The sequence below is a fragment of the Hylobates moloch genome, unplaced genomic scaffold (genome assembly GCF_009828535.3).
Source record: "Hylobates moloch isolate HMO894 unplaced genomic scaffold, HMol_V3 SCAFFOLD_18, whole genome shotgun sequence".
Taxonomy (NCBI): Eukaryota; Metazoa; Chordata; class Mammalia; order Primates; family Hylobatidae; genus Hylobates; species Hylobates moloch.
Window position 1 is genome coordinate 1,770,906 of NW_026652293.1, and position 16,726 is coordinate 1,787,631.

At 41.5% G+C, this 16,726-nt stretch overlaps 1 protein-coding gene across 5 annotated transcripts in view; it reads left to right on the top strand.

Moving 5' to 3' along the window:
* PACC1 (proton activated chloride channel 1) overlaps positions 1-14,775 on the top strand; it is a 69,547-nt gene extending 54,772 nt beyond the window's left edge. For 3 of the 5 annotated variants that reach the window (XM_058430575.1, XM_032136429.2, XM_058430576.1), the window contains 3 exons: positions 570-714; positions 2,990-3,097; positions 13,873-14,775. In XM_058430575.1, coding sequence (XP_058286558.1) covers positions 570-714; positions 2,990-3,097; positions 13,873-14,034 — 415 coding nt within the window. In that variant the 3' untranslated portion in view covers positions 14,035-14,775. The remainder of the gene's footprint in view (positions 1-569; positions 715-2,989; positions 3,098-13,872) is intronic. The other 2 variants (XM_058430577.1, XM_032753813.2) reach the window with 2 other exon arrangements.
* The last annotated feature ends 1,951 nt before the right edge of the window (positions 14,776-16,726 follow it).

Consider the following 16,726-nt stretch of genomic DNA (forward strand, 5'->3'; position numbering starts at 1 on the left):
TGAGCTTCCTCGGTACGCTGCTGCAGTTTTTACTTGTTTTTATGTTCGCTTTGATTTTGCTGCATCTGCACTGTCTGGGGGCTGATGCTGTAGGTGACCCATCTGGCTGAGACCTCCCTAAGGAACCCTCTTCCCCTCTTTGGGCCTTCCATGGGAGCTGACAGGCCGCTGAGGGCTTCCTCAGGCTCTGCTCAAGTCCAGAGTTCTCTGAGGAGCCGTGAGCGCCATGTTCTGGGGAGCTTCTGCCAACTTCATTGCTGACAGCTTTGGTAGCAGTCGACAGGAATAATGGGGGGAGGGAGGAGGATTTCTCCCATTGGGAGCTTCAAGGATCATGTTCCTGCCTTGAGGCCAGTGACTACCCCTCCATTTGGAAACCAAATGGAGAGAAAAGAGGGATGGGCCTTGCTTTTGCTGGTGACTGACAGCCCTGTTGAGGCAACCACAATTTGGAGAGGAGGCAGGGAGTGGGCAGCATCCTGGTTGTGCCAGCAAAGAAACCAGCTTGCAGTGGGGGCTTCAACTCCTGCTGCCAGACCTGGATCTTCCTTCTCCTTCCTTCCTCCAAGCCCAAACAGGGTAGGCTTCATGCAGGCCTGTGAGAGTGCCTATTCCAGCTGGAAGTTCTCTGGGGGCTTCCGCACCTGGGTCAAGATGTCACTGGTGAAGACCAAGGAGGAGGATGGGCGGGAAGCAGTGGAGTTCCGGCAGGAGGTAGGTGGCTCTGGGTTTGCTCAAAACTGCTAGTGACTTTTCCACATTCGAGTCTGAGGTGGAGGGAAGCTTTGCAGAGAAGGGTCCTTTGAGCAGGGCCTTAAGGGTGAGTAGGCCTTGGTCACGATGAGAAGGGACCCCCATGGAGGGCTTCATATGCTGTGCCAGGGAGTCTGTGTTTGCTTCTGCAGGCAGCGCACATACCGGCCAGTCCTCACGGAATGCATGTGTGGGGCAGAGATCATTGTGGCTTGCAGAGAGGTCAGTAACTCACCCAGCCGTGTCTGATACCCTGCATCTAGCAGCACTGCGAGGGGCTGGCCGTGGCCTAGCACACTGATTATTTGCAGGGAAGAGAGACTAGACGCAGTGGTCCCAAGTGTGCATGTTGATCCTTTTCCTAAGGTCATCTTCAGCTCTCACAGGTGTCACAGCAAGAGATGCCAGGTGTATCTCCTGGCTGCTAGGCCAGTGGGCTGAAAGCTTTTTGATCAGATTTCCCATTAGTAAAAACTTTTTGATCATATACTCTATATACATATAACTTTGCAGGTGATATACTATTATTGTCTTAGTGTTATATACACTTTAAACATTCAAAAATAGGAATGTTAAAAGGACGAGATAAAAATAAATACTAAAAAAAGCTAGTCTTTTCCTCCTGTATCCCAGTGGCTCGGGATGCTCATCTGGAGCAGAAGGACGCACTCCAGCCAACTAGGCCATCACTGGCCAGAAGTTAGGCCGGAGAGGACTGTCTTGGGTTAGTCTTAAACAGGGCCCTTTCATGAGCCCTAGCTCCTCAGACTAGTCCAGGCTGGATACTTGGAAGAGGCTCAAAGCCAGTTTTCTTCAAGGAAGCAAGGCTATTTTTCCCACCTTGGGAAGTGACAACCCCTCCTGGTGACTGGACCTTAAGATCTTCCTGTTTTGTAAGATAACTGTCATCTCCCAGAGTTTTACCTCCAAATTTGCTCCAAGAAATTCAAGTCCTGTCTTATCTGGCCCCACAGTAGCTCCGAGGAAGGAGACTGTGTTCACTTACCTTACAATTAAGTTCACCCCCGTCTACTCTGGCTCTTCTAGTAGCTCCTACTGTGATCCGAACCCAAAGGGTGAAAACTCTAGTGAACCTGTACATTTAAGAAATTTTAGCATCTTTTATTACTGTCTAAATTGGAAGTCTTTTGTTGGCGTTATGAGCTCTTTTGAACAAAACTAAAAAATGTGTTTTAAAATCACATTTTAGAGTTTAGAGTGCTCTCACATAGGTATGCCCCTATACTGTACTGACGTAGGCATTTTGTTCAACTTTGTGGGTGGCAAAGCTGAGGCTCAGCTTCGATGATGGATCCGAGCCTCTGGGTGGAGCTGGTTTCTGCCTTTTTACCTGTCTGCTCTCCACCTTTTTACCTGTCTGCTCTCCGTTACACCACACAGCCTCTTTAGTAATTGACAACCAGATCTCACCAAGCACACCTACTAAGTATTTACAGGGAATGCTCAGCTGTGTGGATCTATGCAGCTGTGCTTTATCCCTGTAAACTTGAAGGGTTGAAACAAGGGTTGAAAGTTCAGACAAATACTTGATCTGAAAACCAAGTATTTTGAAATTTGGAATTTTTATTGCTTTTAATTGTGAGTCTTACATGGTAGTTTGAATATGGTTTATTTTTAATATTTTATTTTTTTTGGAGACAGAGTCTTGCTCTGTCCCCCAGGCTGGAGTGCAGTGGTGCAATTTTGGCTCACTGCAACCTCTGCCTCCCAGATTCAAGTGATTCTCCTGCTCAGCCTCCTGAGTAGCTGGGATTACAGGCGCCCACCACCACACCCAGCTAATTTTTGTATTTTCAGTAGAGACGGGGCTTAACCATGTTGACCAGGCTGGTCTCAAACTCCTGACCTCAGGTGATCTGCCTGGCTCGGCCTCCCAAAGTGTTGGGATTACAGACGTGAGCCAACATGCCTGGCCTGAATATGGTTTAATTGTGAGTACAGATACCTAGTGACAAATTTCAGTGACAATCCAACACCTATTGTAAATCACAGATCCCATTTCCCCAGAGAACTGTGGAAACCAAGGTAAAGCCTTGGCTTTGCTACCAATGTCAGGATCTTGTATATATGAGATTTTTGCCAGTCTCTCTCCAAAAGATAGTGTGAGGAGAACCACAGACTATGATCCCCTGCCTACTCTCTCTCCTTTCCTTGGGCACAGGCGAGGGAAGGGCACACAGAGGTGGTAACACTGCTTTCTCTCCTCCATACCTAGACAAGTGTGGTTAACTACATTGACCAGAGGCCAGCTGCCGAAAAAAGTGCTCAGTTGTTTTTTGTGGTCTTTGAATGGAAAGATCCTTTCATCCAGAAAGTCCAAGATGTGAGTATTATTTAAGATTATGATAGCAAGACCCCCTGCCCTGAAGCATTTTGGCTCATTCTTGTAGACTGCTAAGTCTACCTACCTGTCTTCATCTTTTTTCATAGCACAAATCAGCTTGTAATTTATATTTATGACATCAATGTTATGTATTCTTTGTGTTTGGTCTTGTCTTAATCACTAGACTTTCTCTGTAAAGGAGGGGGACTTTCATTTTGCTCACCATAATTTATCTGGGATATAGTGGAGTGCTTAGCGCAGAGTAGCTGCTTAGTAGTAATGTTCATTGAATAAATTGAGTAGAAAGCATTAAGTTACCACTATACAGGTTACTGCAGTTGCAAGTTATTCTTTTTCTTAATGGTTCCCTGTAGGATAAACACTACTTGTAGTAAGAACAGAATGGTACAAATAAAATATTAACAAAGCATTAATTAATGCCATGTTTTTAAAAAATTGATACATAATGTACATATTTATGTGGTACATGTAATATTTTGATATATGCAGACAAAGTCTAATGATCAAAAATCAGGGTAGCTGGGTTATCCATCATCTCAAACATTTATAATTTCCTTGCATTGGGAACATTCTTCTAGCTCTTTTGAAATATATCATACATTCTTGTTAACTATAATTGCTCTAGTCTACTATCATGTCATCTATCTTACTGTATTTTTGTACCCATTAACCAATTTCTCTTCATCTCCTGCTTCCTCCAACCCTTCCCAGCCTCTGGTAACCACCATTTTACTCACTACCTCCATGAGACTCATTTTTTTTAGCTCCCACATGAGTGAGAACGGGTGATATTTGTTTTTCTGTGCCTGGCTTATTTCACTTAACATAATGTTCTCCAGTTTCGTTCGTTTTGCTACAAATGACAGGATTTCATTCTTTAATAGCTGAATAATATTCCATTGTGTTATATATAAATATATAATATTTATATATATATATTTATATATATATATACCACATTTTCCTTATCCATTCATCCTAAGTGTTGATGGACACTTGAGTTGATTCCATATCTTGGCTGTTGTGAACAGTGCTACAGTAAACATGGGAGTGCGGCTATCTCTTTGATACACTCATTTCCTTTCTTTCTTTTTTTTTTTTCTCTTCTTTTTTGATTTCCTTTCTTTTGGATATGCACCCAGCAATGAGATTGCTAGATCATATGGTAGTTCTAGTTTTAGCTTTTTGAGGAACCTCCATATGGTTTTTTCATAGTGACTTTAATAATGTAAATTATTACATTCCCACCAACAGTGTACAAGCATTCCCCTTTTTCCACATCTTCACCAGCATCTGTTACTTACTGTCTTTTTGATAGTGGTCATTTTAACTGAGGGGAGGTGATAACCTTATTTTGGATTTGGTTTGCATTTCCCTGATTGATTAGTGTTGTTGAGCATATTTTCATATGCCTTTTGGCCATTTGAATGTCATCTTTTGGGATAAATCTCTATTCAGATCTCTTGCCCATTTTAAAATTGGATTATTTGGCTTTTTTTGCTATTGAGTTGTTTGAGTTCCTTATATATTCTGGTTACTAATCCCTTGTTGGATGCATAGTTTGCAAATAATTTCTGTTATTCTGTAGGTTGTCTCTTAACTTTGTTGATTGTTTCTTTGCTGTACAGAAGCTTTTTAGCTTAATGTAATCCCATTTTTCTGTTTTCGCCTTTGTTGCCTGTGCTTTTGAGGTCTTACCAAAGAGATCTTTGTCCAGACCAATGTCCTAAAGCATTATCCCAGTGTTTTCTTCTAGTTTTATAATTTCAAGTCTTAGATTAGTCTTTAATCTATTTTGACTGGATTTTTCTATATTTTTCTATATAGTAAGAGATAGGGGTCTAGTTTCATTTCTTCTGCATATGAATATCCAATTTTCCCAGCACCATTTATTGAAGAGATCGTCCTTTCCCAATTATATTTTCTTGGTGCCTTTGTCAAAATGAGTTGGTTGCATATACATGGTTGCAATACATATTTCTAGATTCTCTGTTCTGTTCCATTGGTCTATGTGTCTGTTTTTATACCAATACCATGCTGCTTTGTTTACTAAAACTTTGTAGTATATTTTGAAGTCAGGTAGTGTGATGCCTTCAGCTTCATTCTTTTTGCCCAGGATTGGTTTGGCTATCCGGGGTTTTCTGTGGTTCCATACAAAATTTAGGATTTTTTTTCTACTTCTGTAAAGAATGTCATTGGTATTTTATAGGAATTGCATTCAATTTGTAGATTACTTTGGGTAGTGTGGACATTATGCTAGTTCTTCCAATCCATGAACCATAGGATATTTTTACATTTTTTGTGTCCTGTTCAATTTTTTCATCCCTATTTTACAGTTTTCATTATAGAGATTTTTTACTTCTTTGGTTAAATTTATTCCTAGGTATTTTATATTTTTATACCTATTGTAAATGGGATTGCTCTCTTTTTGATTTATTTTATTCTTGCATTGCTATAAGTTTTTTAGATTGTTTGCTGTTAGCATATAGAAATATTCCTGATTTGGATGTGTTGATTTTGTATCCTGTGACTTTACTGAATTTATCAGTTCTACCAGTTTTTTGATGGCGTGTTTAGGTTTTTCAAAATGTAAGATCATATCATCCTCAAACAAAGACAGTTTGACTTCTTTTCAATTTGGATGCCCTTTATTTCTTTCTCTTGCCTAATTGCTCTGGCTAGGACTTCCAGTATTATGTTGAACAAAAATAATGAAAGTAGGCATCCTTGTCTTATTCCAGATCTTAGAAGAGTTTCAGTTTTTCGCCATATGATATTAGCTGTGGGTTTGTCATGTATGGCCTTATTGTTTTTAGGTATGTTCTTTCTATACTCAGTTTGTTGAGATTTTCTTTTCTTTTTTTTTTTTTTTTTTGACACAGTTTCATTCTGTCTCACAGGCTGGAGTGCAGTGGCATGATCTCAGCTCACTACAACCCCTGCCTCCCAGGTTCAAATGATTCTTGTGCTTCAGCCTCCTGAGTAGCTGGTAGCTGGGACTACACGTGCACATCACCATGCCCAACTAATTTTTGTATTTTTAGTGGAGATGAGGTTTTGCCATGTTGGCCAGGCTGGTCTTAAACTCCTGACCTCAAGTGATCTGCCTGCCTCGGCCTCTCAAAGTGCTGGGATTACAGGAGTGAGCCACCATATCCGGCACATTGAGAGTTTCTATCATGATGGTATGTTGAATTTTATTAAATGCTTTTTTACCATCTATTGAAATGATTACATGATTTTTGTTCTTGATTCTGTTAATGTGATGTATTACATTTATTGGTTTGCATATGTCGAATCATCCTTGCATCTCTGGGATGGATCCCACTTGATCATGGTGAATGATCTTTTTAATGTATTATTGAATTTGGTTGGCTGATATTTCGTTGAGGACTTTTGCATCTGTGTTCATCAGAAATATTGGCCTGTAGTTTTCATTTTTTGTTGTGTCTTTGTCCTGTTTTGGTATCAGGGTAATGCTGGCCTTGCAGAACCGAGTTTGGAAATATTCTTCAATTTTTTGGAATAGTTTGAGTAGAATTGCTATTGATTTTTTTTTTAATGTTAGATAGAATTTAGCAATGAAGCCATCAGGTGCTGGGCTTTTCTTTTATTACTGCTTCTATCTTGTTACTCATATTGGTCTGTTCAGGTTTTCTGTTTCTTCATGGTTCAATCTTGGTAGACTATGCATCCAGGAATTTTTCTACTTCTTTTAGGTTTTCCTTTATATAGTTTTTCATTAAGTCTCTAATGATCCTTTATATTACTGTGGCATCTATTGTAATGTCTTTTATTTTGGTCTGATTTTATTCATTTGGGTCTTCATTCTATTTTTCTTAGATAGATTTTGTTTAACTTCTCAAACAACTAACTTTTCTTTCTTTTTTTTTTTTTGAAACGGAGTCTTGCTCTATCACAAGGCTGGAGTGCAGTTGTGATCTTGGCTCACCTCCTGGGTTCAAACGATTCTTCTGCCTCAGCCTCTGAGGTAGCTGGGATTACAGGCGCCCGCCACCATGCCCAGCCAATTTTTGTATTTTTAGTAGAGACGGGTTTCACCATTTTGGCCAGGATGGTCTTGATCTCTTGACCTTGTGATCTGCCCGCCTCAGCCTCCCAAAGTGTTGGGATTACAGGTGTGAGCCACCACGCCCGGCCTCAAACAGCTAACTTTTCATTTAAGTTTCAGTTTCATTTATTTCTGCTCTGATCATTATTATTCTGATAAATTTGGGTTTGTTCTTTTCTAGTTCTTTGAGGTGATCATTAGCTTATTTGAAATCTCTACTTTTTTTGATGTAGGCATTTATTATAAACTTCCCTCTTAGTACTGCTTTTGCTGTATCTCATAGGCTTTGGTATATTGTTTCCATTTTCATTTGTTCAATAAATGTTAAAATTTCCTTCCTAATTTCTTCATTGACCTTTGGTCACTAAGGAGCATCATGTTTAATTTCCATGTATTTGTACAGTTTCCAGAATTCCTCATTATTGATTTCTAGTTTTATTCCACTGTGGTCAGACAAGATACTTAATATGATTTAGATTTTTCTGAATTAGTTGAGACTTGTTCTGTGGCCCAACATATGGTCTCCCCTGGAGAATGTTCCATGTGCTGATGAGAAAAATGTATATTCTGTAGCAGTTGGAGTTTTGAGATGGAGTCTCGCTCTGTCGCCCAGGCTGGAGTGCAGTGGCGCGAACTCGGCTCACTGCAAGCTCCGCCTCCTGGGTTCATGCCATTCTCCTGCCTCAGCCTCCCGAGTAGCTGGGACTACAGGTGCCCGCCACCACGCCTGGCTAATTTTTTTTTGTATTTTTTAGTAGAGACAGGGTTTCACTGTGTTAGCCAGGATGGTCTCGATCACCTGACCTCCTGATCTGCCTGCCTCGGCCTCCCAGAGTGCTGGGATTACAGGCGTGAGCCACCGCGCCTGGCCGGATGAAATGTTTTGTAAATGTCAGTTAGGTCCATTTGGTCTAGAGTATAGTTTAAATCCCATGTTTGTTTGTTGATTTTCTGTCTAGATAATCTGTCCATTTTTGTGAGTAGGACGTTGATGTCCCCTACTATTATTATATTGCAGTCTGTCTCTCCCTTTAGATCTATTAATATTTGCTTTATATATTTGGTTTCTCTGATGATACTGGATGCATACATATTTACAGTTGTTGTATCTTCTTGTTGAATTGACTCCCTCATCATTACATAATGATCTTTGTCTCTTTTTCCAGTTTTTGACTTGAAGTCTATTTTGTCTGTTACAGGTATAGTTAAACCTGTTTTTTTATTTACATTTGTGTGGGATGTCTTTTTCTATCCCTTCACTTTTTTTTTTTTTTTTTTTTTTCCTGAGACAGAGTCTTGCTCTCTCACCCAGGCTGGAGTGCAGTGGCATGATCTTGGCTCACTGCAACCTCCACCTCCTGGGTTCAAGTGATTCTGCTGCCTCAGGCTCCTGAGTAGCTGAGATTACAGGCATGTGCCACCACACCTGGCTCATTTTTGTATTTTTAGTAGAGACAGGGTTTCGCCATGTTGACCAGGCTGGTCTCAAACTCCTGACCTCAAGCAATCTGCCCACCTTGGCCTCCCAAAGTGCTGGGATTATAGGCATAAGCCATCACGCCTGGCCTATCTCTTCACTTTCAATCTGTGTGTCTTTACAGGTGAACTATATGCTGTATGGCAGCATACCGTTGGGTCTTGTTTTTTAATAAATTCAGCAACTATGTCTTAAGAATTTGGTCCATTTACATTCAGTATTATTGCTGACAGAGAAGGACTTACTACGGCTATTTTGTTTTTTGTTTTTTGGTTTTGTAACTTCATTCTTTCTTCTTACTGTCTTTGTGGATAAATGATTATCTCTTTAAATTCCTTACTTTTTATTTTTATTATATCCATTATAGGTTTTTGCTTTTTGGTTACCATGAGGCTTATAAAAAACATCTTGCAGTTAAAACAAGTTATTTTAAATTGAGGACAACTTAACTTTGATCACAAAGAAACAAAAAACTTTTAAAACTACACTTCAACTCTATACTCCTGACATTTTGACTTTTTATTATATCTATTTATATTTTTGTTTTGCCTGTCTCTTTTTTTTTTTTTTGAGACGGAGTCTCACCCTGTCGCCCAGGCTGGAGTGCAGTGGCCTGATCTCAGCTCACTGCAAGCTCCCAGGTTCACGCCATTCTCCTGCCTCAGCCTCCCGAGTAGCTGGGACTACAGGTGCCCGCCACCACACCCGGCTAATTTTTTTGTATTTTTAGTAGAGACGGGGTTTCACCATGTTAGCCAGGATGGTCTCGATCTCATGACCTTGTGATCCGCCCGCCTCGGCCTCCCAAAGTGCTGGGATTACAGTCATGAGCCACCGTGCCCGGCCTGTATGCCTGTCTCTTAACAAATTGTTGTAGTTCTTATTTTTGATCTGTCTTTTAGTCTTCATACTAAAGATATGAATGGTTTACACACCACAGTTACAGTATTACAGGATTCTGAATTTGTCTGTATGCTTACTTTTACCAGTGAGTTTTATACCTTCAGATGGTTTCTTGTTGCATGTTAGTGTTCTTTTATTTCAGATTAAGGAACTGCCTTTAGATTTTCTCATAAGAGTTCTGGTGGTGATGAATTTCCTCAGATTTTGTCTGGAAAAGTATTTCTACTTCGTGTTTGAAGGCATCAGTAGCTTTGCTGGGTACAGTATTCTCAGTTGGCAGTTTTTTTTTTTTTTCTTCCCCCTTAAGCACTTTGAATATGTCGTCCCACTTCCTCCTGACATGTTAAGGTTTCTACTAAGAAGTCTGCTGCCAGATGTATCAGAGCTCCTTTATCTTGTCTGCTGCTTTTTTCTTACTGCTTTAGGATCCTCTCTTTGCTTTGACCTTTGAGACTTGGGTTGAATCTACTTAGTATTCTTTGACCTTATTGTACCTGGATATTCATATCCTTCTCTAGACCTTCAGGTACCTGGATATTCATATCTTTCTCTAGGTTTGGAAAGTTCTCTGCTATTATTTCTTTGAATAAACTTTCTACCTCTATCTCTTTCTCTACCCCCCTTTTAAGGCCATTGACTCTTTTTTTTTTTTTTTTTTGAGTCTTGCTCTGTTGCCCAGGCTGGAGTGAAGTGGTGCGATCTCGGCTCACTGCAAGCTCTGCCTCCCGGGTTCATGCCATTCTCCTGCCTCAGCCTCCCAAGTAGCTGGGACTACAGGCACCTGCCACCATGCCTGGCTAATTTTTTGTATTTTTAGTAGAGACGGGGTTTCACCATGTTAGCCAGGATGGTTTCGATCTCCTGACCTCATGATCCACCCACCGTGGCCTCCCAAAGTGCTGGGATTACAGGCATGAGCCACTGCACCTGGCCAAGGCCATTGACTCTTGATTTACCCTTTTGAGGCTATTTTCTAGACTTTGTGAGTGTTCTTCATACTTTTCTTTTTTTTATTTGTGTATTTTCAAATAATTTGTCTTTAAGCTCAGTAATTCTTCTGCTTGAGCAATTCTGTGTCTGAGGCACTCTGATGCATTTTTCAGTCTGTTAATTGTACTTTTCAGCTCTAGGATTTCTATTTGAATTTTTAAAAATTATTTTAATCTGTTGAATTTCTCTGATAAATTTCTGAATTGAGTCTTCGTGTTTCATTGAAGTTCCTGGTGTTTCCTCAGAACATCTATTTTGAATTCCATAAGTGGTCACACATCTCTGTCTCTCCCGGATTGGTCACTGGCACCTTAGTCTGTTCGATGAGGTTGTATTTCTCTGAACTTTTCTGGTGCTTGTGGACATCTGTCTATGGGCATTGAAGACTTAGGTGTTTATTTCAGTCTTCACAGTCTGCCCTTGTTTATACCCATCTATCTTCAGGAGATTTTCTACAAATTTAAAGGTGATGATGAGTTCCCTAAGCATGTAGTCAGTCACTGCAGCTGTTTCAGCACTAGAGGGCAGTCTAAGCCAAGTTACACTGTGACTATCTTGTAGACTTCTAGATATCCAGCCCTGATATACTTGGGGAGGATCAGAGAGAATGCCCTGGGGGTTCCCAGGCAAAGTCCCTTATCTTTCCCTCAAGGGGAAGGAGTCTCTCTGCTCTGAGTTGCCTGGAGTTGGGGAGGGGTAAGGCAGGTACTCCCATGGCTGTCACAGCTGGCACCACCCTGGGTCCCTCCTAAACCAATGCAATACTGAGGTTTGCCTAAGGCCACTTTAGTCAGCCAGTGGCGAAGCTGGCTGGGGTTTGGGTCCATCTTGCTAGGGTGGCAGATTGCCTTTTGGCCAGGGTGGGTTTAAAAATGCCATTTGGGAGCAATGGCCTATAATTAGGGGATTCAGGATTCTTCCTGGTGCTGTGGCAGGGCTGGTACCAGGTTCCAAGGCAAAGTCCCTCGTACTCTTCCCTCTCCTTTGCCCAAGCAGGAGTGTTCCACCATGCTGCACTGCTTGGAGTTGAGGCAGCTGGTGCCATGCTGGATCACACCCCAAACCCACAGACTCCCAGACCAGTGCAGTACCAGGGCTGTGGTTGCTATGGCCTGGCTGCCACTGAAATCATTTGGGGCCCAAGGCCACTTTAGTCTATTATAAAGTGGGCCCAGACTTGGTTTCCTCCCACTGGGGTGGCAGATGCCCCTCTGATCTGGGGTGGGCCTAATACTCTTTTCACGGGCTCTAGCCTGGAATCAGGGCCTCAGAATTCTGCCTGGTGCTGTTTTCCCTTGTGAAGTTCCGATGCAAAGTCCCAGACTCACTTCCCTCTCCCAAGCTCACAGATTCTCTCTGCTCCACTGCCTAAGGTTGGGGGAGGGGTGTGTAGGCAGCGTGAGACCCTCCTTTCTACTCGTCTTCAGTATGTCTTTTCCTGTTGTTACACTAAACCAGATACTGTGATCTCTCACCTGAGAGATCTTGTGCAGATACTTTCTTACATGGATAGCTCAGTTTGGTGTTGCTGCAGAGGACTATCGCTGGAGGGTTCTCTTTAGCCATCCGGCTCCACCTCCTTTAATGTCAAATTCTGACTCATGATCTTGGAAGGGGAGGAATAATTGGACAGCTTTGCTAAGGGAACATTTAAGACACACCGTCCACCAGAGCCAGGCCTAGATCTGGTATTGATTGGCATTCAGGTCATCACAATATATCCTGATGTGATTGTGGCTCACAGGAAACAGTTTCATAGCTAAGACCCAAACATGTAAGCTTCCAACCCCAGGTGGGGATTCTGTGACATGGATGTGCTTGCTATGCTATTACCTACTACCATTATTAATTATGGACTGGCAAGGCTTTGTATGAAGAGGGATGTGCAGAGGCTTATTGAATCAAGACTGGGGAGAAGGGCTTGCAGCTCGTTGTGTAATGTGTGATAAAACATTTTTTAACCTACTATATTCAGTATGAGGTACCTATTATGGGCCAAGTGGAGCCCAGTACCCGAGCCATGCTTTACTCAGCTTCACAACAGTCTTATATAAACAGTGGTGGTATCACCATTTTCATATGTGAACACTAAAGTGCATACTAAGGTCACCCTGCTAAATTGAGCTTAAAAGTATTTTATTTGGGAGGCTGAAGCAGGCGGATCACGAGGTCATAAGATTGAGACCATCCTGGCCAACATGGTGAAACCCTGTCTCTACTAAAAATACAAAAAATTAGCCGGCCGTGGTGGCACGTGCCTGTAGTCCCAGCTACTCGGGAGGCTGAGGCAGAATAGATTGAACCCGGGAGGTGGAGGTTGCAGTGAGCTGAGATTGCGCCACTGCACTCCAGCCTGGCAACAGAGTGAGACTCTATCTCAAAAAAATATATATATATATATTTTATTTTTACCAGGTTGTGGAAGTCAGAAATCCAAGATAAGAACTCTGCCTTAAAGAGTTACAACTCTGCCTTAAAGAGTTAGTGAGAGAACAATCCTATTGCTTTAAGTTATTGTTCCAGACCATAAGTAACTGTGAAAGGCGTTCGTAGGATAAATCGCTCTGCTGAAGTCCAGAAAGGGTTTTAGCTTAGTGGTCAGGGAAAGCTCTGAGACTTTGAAGGATGAGTAAAGCTAGACAGGAGGAAAGCATCGCAGATGGGGAGGAAGAGCAGAGGCCTGGAGGCAGGAATCCTCCTCTGAGTTTGGGAGGAAAGACAGCCATTGGACTAGAAATGAGGAAACACTTGAAACTATGGTAACTGTGAGATGGGAGCAAGAGCTCACCTTCTTATGGATTGGGTATAGTTTTAGGGAAATTCATCTCAAAGCAAGGTCACTTATGGTTGGATTAGGCCACAAAATTAAATATTGCCTATCTTATTTGTGCAGAGCTTTTCTGAAAAACAGCTTTGTTTCAGAATCACTTTATTATAGGGAGGAGTCAGTATTTTTCTTCTCAAACTGAGCTATGGACATTAAAAGTATAGTCTGAATGAAGTATGGAGTTATGACAGTTTCAGAACCCAGGTATTTTTCTTATAGTCCCAATAATTTGGGAAGGGCTCTTGATAATGACACTACTAAACATACAAAAAATTAGCCGGGCGTGGTGGCAAGTGCCTGTAATCCCAGCTACTCGGGAGGCTGAGGCAGGAGAATTGCTTGAACCCGGGAAGTGGAGCTTGCAGTGAGCCGAGATCACACCACTGCACACCAGCCTGGGCGACAAGAGTGAAACTCCGTCTCAAAAAAAAAGAATCAAGACTGAAGCAAACCAGTAATCCTATTTGTTTCTGTTTGCTTCGCAGATAATCACTGCCAATCCTTGGAACACAATTGCTCTTCTCTGTGGTGCCTTCTTGGCATTATTTAAAGCAGCAGAGTTTGCCAAACTGAGTATAAAATGGATGATCAAAATTAGAAAGAGATACCTTAAAAGAAGAGGTCAGGCAACGAGCCACATAAGCTGAAGTCACCTCACGTTGTTTAGAGAACTGTCCACATCAATGGGAGTTGTCATCACTTCCACTTTGTAAACGGAGCCATCAACAATCCTGTACTCACTTGAAGAAATGGGGCCTTGCTGGGAGGAACAGCATGTCAAACTGGAACTTCTAACCTCGCCCCAAAAGAGGCTGTGTAGAGCCTAACAGAAGAGCGCTAATGGATAACCTACAAGTTATTTAAATATTTAAATTATTAATAAACTTTCTAAAGAGCTGGCCAATGACTTTTGAATAGGGTTTGTAGAAGAAGCCTTTCTTCCTGTTTGGTTCATTGTATTGTATTAGGTTAAGCTCTACTAGGGTAATGAAGGCTCTGCTTTTCACTTTTTAAAAGTGGACAAAAGAGTGTGATTTTCTTTTTCCAAAAATTCCTGACTATCAAGACGTGCAGGTCATGCTTTAGAGCCTATGCACTGTACACAAAGGCAAAACCCTATGACTTTGGCGTCATCTGCCACTGATGTCCAGCCTCTGACATGCTCTTTGATTTGTTAAATGTTAAATGAGACTTTAAAGCTACTAGAAACTAGTAATTAAGTTTCTTAATGGACTGACTAGCCACCTACTTGTCTGGCTAGAATGTTTGTTGATGTATGAGTTTAGATTAACACTCAAAAGCACTAGGACAGATGTACATAGTAGGTGCCTACTCATTGTATTTTGATGATTTCATTAACAGGTAAATAAAAGTTAATACAAAAGGAATGAGTGTGACAATATGAATATCTGCTCAATCATCGGGCACAATTACTTTCATTTGGTGATTTCCAAAGACAAAAAGGTAGTATGAATCTGGACTCCCAAGATGGATGGATCTGACTCCCAAGGTATGTTCTAACTGCTTCTAGGGAAGGGTTTGTTAGGCATGGCGACTGATGGCAACTGTCCAGCAAGAGTGACCTGGTGTCCCTGAGGAAGCTGGGTTGACTCTTTACTGTGTCCACAAAACTACCCATCATCTGAGGAAGGGGCACACGCAGTATGACCCTCAAAAAGCTTTTAGTGTAGCCTTTGACAGAGATGAATATGCATTTAAAAAAGTCTACTTTTCACATTAAGGTTCTAAAAATTGTTTCCAGAGTTTTAAATTATTTATGTGCCTGTTGCTTCAAAGAGGACTTGGTAGCATTTCCTAAATTTTGTAATCTGGCTTCCGATAATCCAAAGGGAATAACTCAAATGTATGAATAGGCATTTTAAATGGGAAGAAACTGTTTTTTAGATGAATGATTAAAAGTGAACTGTATAAAGAAATATTCCCTGCCACTTTTCTGCTCCACAGAAGCATGAGAATTCAAGTTTTAGCCTAGGTCTCTTTATAAAATCTTATTTTATTGCAGGGCAAATGCAAAGCCAGGCATAAAAGCTTACATTAACAGTACTGATAAAAAGGGGGGTGAAGAAGGGGGGGTGTGTTTTTTTTAAAGCATGTCTGACAATATGTCACTTTCTCTTTTTTTTTTTCCTTTGGAGACAGAGTCTCACTCACTCTGTTGCCAGGCTGGAGTGCAGCAGCGCTATCTTGGCTCATTGCAACCTCTGCCTCCCGGGTTCAGGTGATTCTCCTGCCTCAGCCTCCCGAGTAGCTGGGATTACAGGCATGCGCCACCAAGCCTGGCTAATTTTTGTATTTTTAGTAGAGACAGGGTTTCACCATATTGGCCAAGCTGGTCTTGAACTCCTGAGCTCAAGCAGTCCACCCACCTCAGCCTCCCAAAGTGCTATGATTACAGGCGTGAGCCACTGTGCCCGGCCAGTCACTTTAATATTACTTAAATATCTAATAAAATTTGTTTCAATGAACATACTATATTCTCTATATTGTAGAAAGTTGAGACTGGGTATGGTGGCTCATGCCTGTAATCCCACCACTTTGGGAGGCTGAGGCGGGTGGATCACCTGAGGTCAGGAGTTCAAGATCAGCCTAACATGGTGAAACCCCATGTCTACTAAAAATACAAAAATTAGCTGGGTGTGGTGGTGCATGCCTATAATCCCAGCTACTTGGGAGGCTGAGGCAGGAAAATCACTTGAACCCAGGAGGCAGAGGTTGCAGTGAGCTAAGATCATGCCACTGCACCCCAGCCTGGGCGACACAGTGAGACTCTGTCTCAAAAAAAAATAAATAAATAAAGTCAAGAGACCTATTAAATGTGCTTTCATGTAAGCACATAATTAGGAAGTGAACGATTTTTACCTTTTCAGAGAGAAAAACCTTTAGTAGCTGTAACCTGTCAAAATCTACTCTGGTTGCTCTTCAGTAAAAGAAATATACCTAAACCTTCTACAGAATAGACATTTAGACATCACCTTCACTTTCTGGAAAGGCAGGTGCTTGCCTTTTCCTTCTGTTTCGTGTAGGATCATCATTTTTAACTGCGCTGTCCCCCAGCTGTCAGCAATACTGGCCGACCCTGGGTGAGTGTAGAGAGTCTAGAAGGAACACCTTAACCTGATGGCCATGACAAGATGACTCTGCAATACCTACTACTAGAGAAAAATAAAATATGAGCTATTGTTGTCAAAGAATTTTAGTGCTCTTCCTTTTGGTACACTGCTTTCACGATGACCTGGGAGTGGTGTGCATTCCCTGTGCTAGAGTTTTTAATATTAAAGCAGAAGTAAACATGAGTAGCAGATAACACTTTATTACAAT